Below are 2,632 nucleotides of genomic sequence, written 5' to 3' on the forward strand. Positions count from 1 at the left end.
AAAAAAAAAAAAAAAAAAAAGAACATAGAGTTCACGATAACTTAGTACTCAAAAGACAACCTTGTACGCAGTTCATCACCGGAATAAAGACTTTGTGAGGATCAGAGGACAAAACTTGGCATGCGGTAGAGAGTCTTGGAATAGTAAGGAGTTTCCTAAGGATGACAGATTCTTCCTTACGTCTCAAGTTACCTAAGCATAGTGTGAGTTTCTTGAGGATTGCTGAGTTCTCTAGAAAGTAACTCATTAGTTCCAGGTTTATTATCTCTGTCGCCTCCTCCTCCTCATCCTCTGAGTCCGGCTTCACAATCTTAACATACTCGAGAGATGTTAGAAACCTACGAGGTCCTGGTAAGATACCAACTCCCTCCTCGTCTGGACAAGTACAAAATTCCTGCAAGTACGAAGAAACAAGTTGATATAATGTCTTACTTTTAACAATTCCATTCATATAGTGAGGAAAGAAGTTTATGATTCAGCAAAAGTCCTAACCAAGACAAGAGATTTTAGATTCGTGAAGCTCTCAAGAAAGATTGGCAACATTTCCCACCTGTCGTCGGTGAATTCGACTCGCAAGAAAGATATATTACGGAATAAGGGTAGTTTTTCACATCTTGAGTAGTCATATATGACCTGTTAGAAGGTAAAAAAAAGAAGAAGAGATTTTAAGAACTTATAGGATAAAGTAAAGCATCCAAATAGTAAATTCAGCATCGACGGTTACCTCAAGAGTACTCGAAGAGATGATCATATCTATAACACAAGATATCCCGACAAGAAAATTACGAATCCTATGTCTCTTTGGTAGATCATCTGGATCGAACTCATCTTCGATAAAGAAGCCAAACGCAGTATCGATATCAGCCTTAACAAGGGAACCATGATTTTCTATTAAGAAACTTTCAGTTCCCTGATCACTGAGCCTCAGATACTCAAGCATAGGAGAATCAATTACAACTGTCGTAAAACCCTCTTCCACAACATAAGTGAAGGTCAATAGAGACGGAGAACACACTTTAAGATTTTCTAAATTGACGTTGTTTACAGTTAAGCTTTCAAGGACAGGGGAGCCTGAGATCAGCATTTCGAAAACCAAATCGTTGTCAAACATAACTGCATCTAGAACGATAACTTTGAGAGAAGGTAAAGACACAAGCTCGGGGGGCTTAAGCAAGTACAAGTCACAGAGAGTTAAAGATACCAAGCTCTCACACGAGTAAACTGTTCGGGGTATCATCACCTCAATGACCTCATGGTCCTCATCATCATATATCCCCAAAATTTTGTTCAGGATATGGAGATGTTGAACTTTCCGCTCAACAACAGTGTTGATCCACTGGGTGATATGACTATCAAACTCGACATCATCTTTCCAACTAACCGTTAACCTAAACTTTTGTAAGCACGACTTACTGTTGAAACCCAGAAACCTATAAACGAAACCCAACAAAGCGTTGAAATCGGAGGAATCATCACACTCAATCAACATGAAATCACGACACTCCAAGTCCAAGCCAGGTACATATCTCCAGATGTTTCTCCATCGGCGGGATAACACACTACACTTAACCACATCCTTCGTGGGAACTTTCAAGAGAATCTCATAAAGCAAGCAATCTGGTAAGTTTCTCAGCCGATCTACTTCCTCGACTTTATCACCTGATCGCTTCGTACCAACACTTATCTCTCCGTCTTCATCATCCATGTAACCTTGCCTAACTAGACCAAAGCGGAGCGAAATAGAAAATCTTCCGACCAAATGCGATTGTATCTACTACTTTGTCTCCACTCCAGTTAGGGTTTCAGGTCTCAAGTATCGGTAACTACTTCAGTTTAACTTGGCCAAGCTCGATCCATATGTTTGGGCCTTTCAAAACTTAGCCCAGTATGGATAAAAATCGAAACAAAATCGATTAAAAAAAGTTTCGGTTCAAATCGGCGAATTTTAAATACTGTACCGATTAATTTAAACTTTTTCGGTTCAATTCGACTAGCTTTAAGCTAAACCGAAGAAAACGAGAACACCGAGACCGAGCAGTTAACACCAAATAATACGAAGAGCTTATTATGGATCTTACCTTTGAAGTTCTTCAAAACCATTAAAATTATTACCTATATGAAGATGAAAATCTTTAAATTTTCTTGACAGACCAATAATAGTATCAAGAATTCAACATACTAAAAACCATACACGATGACATCACCAAATGAAAACTTTAGGAAAGTTGAAATTTCGTCGGTGGTCATATTAGTTTCATAAAATTCGCCGAGATCAATGGTGGTTGAAATCTAAAAGTCACCCTTCTTAGTTAGGCTCTTACGTTGAATTTATCAAATGTCAAAAATACTCAAAACTATAGAGAATCAACTGCTACTTTTCATATGATCATCATATCGCTAACCAATGTTAAACATTAATGTATTGTTTCCTAATATACGGATCTTGATTCTTGAAAGGACATAGAAATAATAATTATGAGACTGAAAAAAATATTAAAAAATTTGATATCCCTTTCGTTTCTTATAAATGTCTTTTTTTTTTTTTTTGTCATCAAATGTTTTTATTTAGTACTAGTATAGAGTATAGTATATATATATATATTAACACTTAAAAAATACTTTTATCACTCTT

The 2,632-nt window shown here is 36.7% G+C and overlaps 1 protein-coding gene across 1 annotated transcript; it reads right to left on the reverse strand.

The window, feature by feature from the left end:
- On the reverse strand, positions 32–1,759 carry LOC104720404 (FBD-associated F-box protein At4g13985-like). Its single transcript, XM_010438310.2, has 3 exons — positions 725–1,759; positions 493–633; positions 32–394 (listed from the first exon to the last, which is right to left on the reverse strand). The coding sequence occupies exons 1-3, from the start codon at positions 1,703–1,705 to the stop codon at positions 32–34; spliced, it is 1,485 nt and encodes a 494-aa protein (XP_010436612.1). The 5' UTR covers positions 1,706–1,759.

This window comes from Camelina sativa, chromosome 10 (assembly GCF_000633955.1).
Source record: "Camelina sativa cultivar DH55 chromosome 10, Cs, whole genome shotgun sequence".
NCBI classification, from domain to species: Eukaryota; Viridiplantae; Streptophyta; class Magnoliopsida; order Brassicales; family Brassicaceae; genus Camelina; species Camelina sativa.

Excerpts from the sequence above, each read along its gene's own strand:
- LOC104720404 (XM_010438310.2), bottom strand. The coding sequence starts at position 1,705 with ATGGATGATGAAGACGGAGAGATAAGTGTTGGTACGAAGCGATCAGGT. Across the intron at positions 634-724 it reads TCTCTTCGAGTACTCTTGAG|GTCATATATGACTACTCAAG; the intron begins GTAACCGTCGAT and ends ACCTTCTAACAG. Across the intron at positions 395-492 it reads ATCTAAAATCTCTTGTCTTG|GAATTTTGTACTTGTCCAGA; the intron begins GTTAGGACTTTT and ends TCGTACTTGCAG.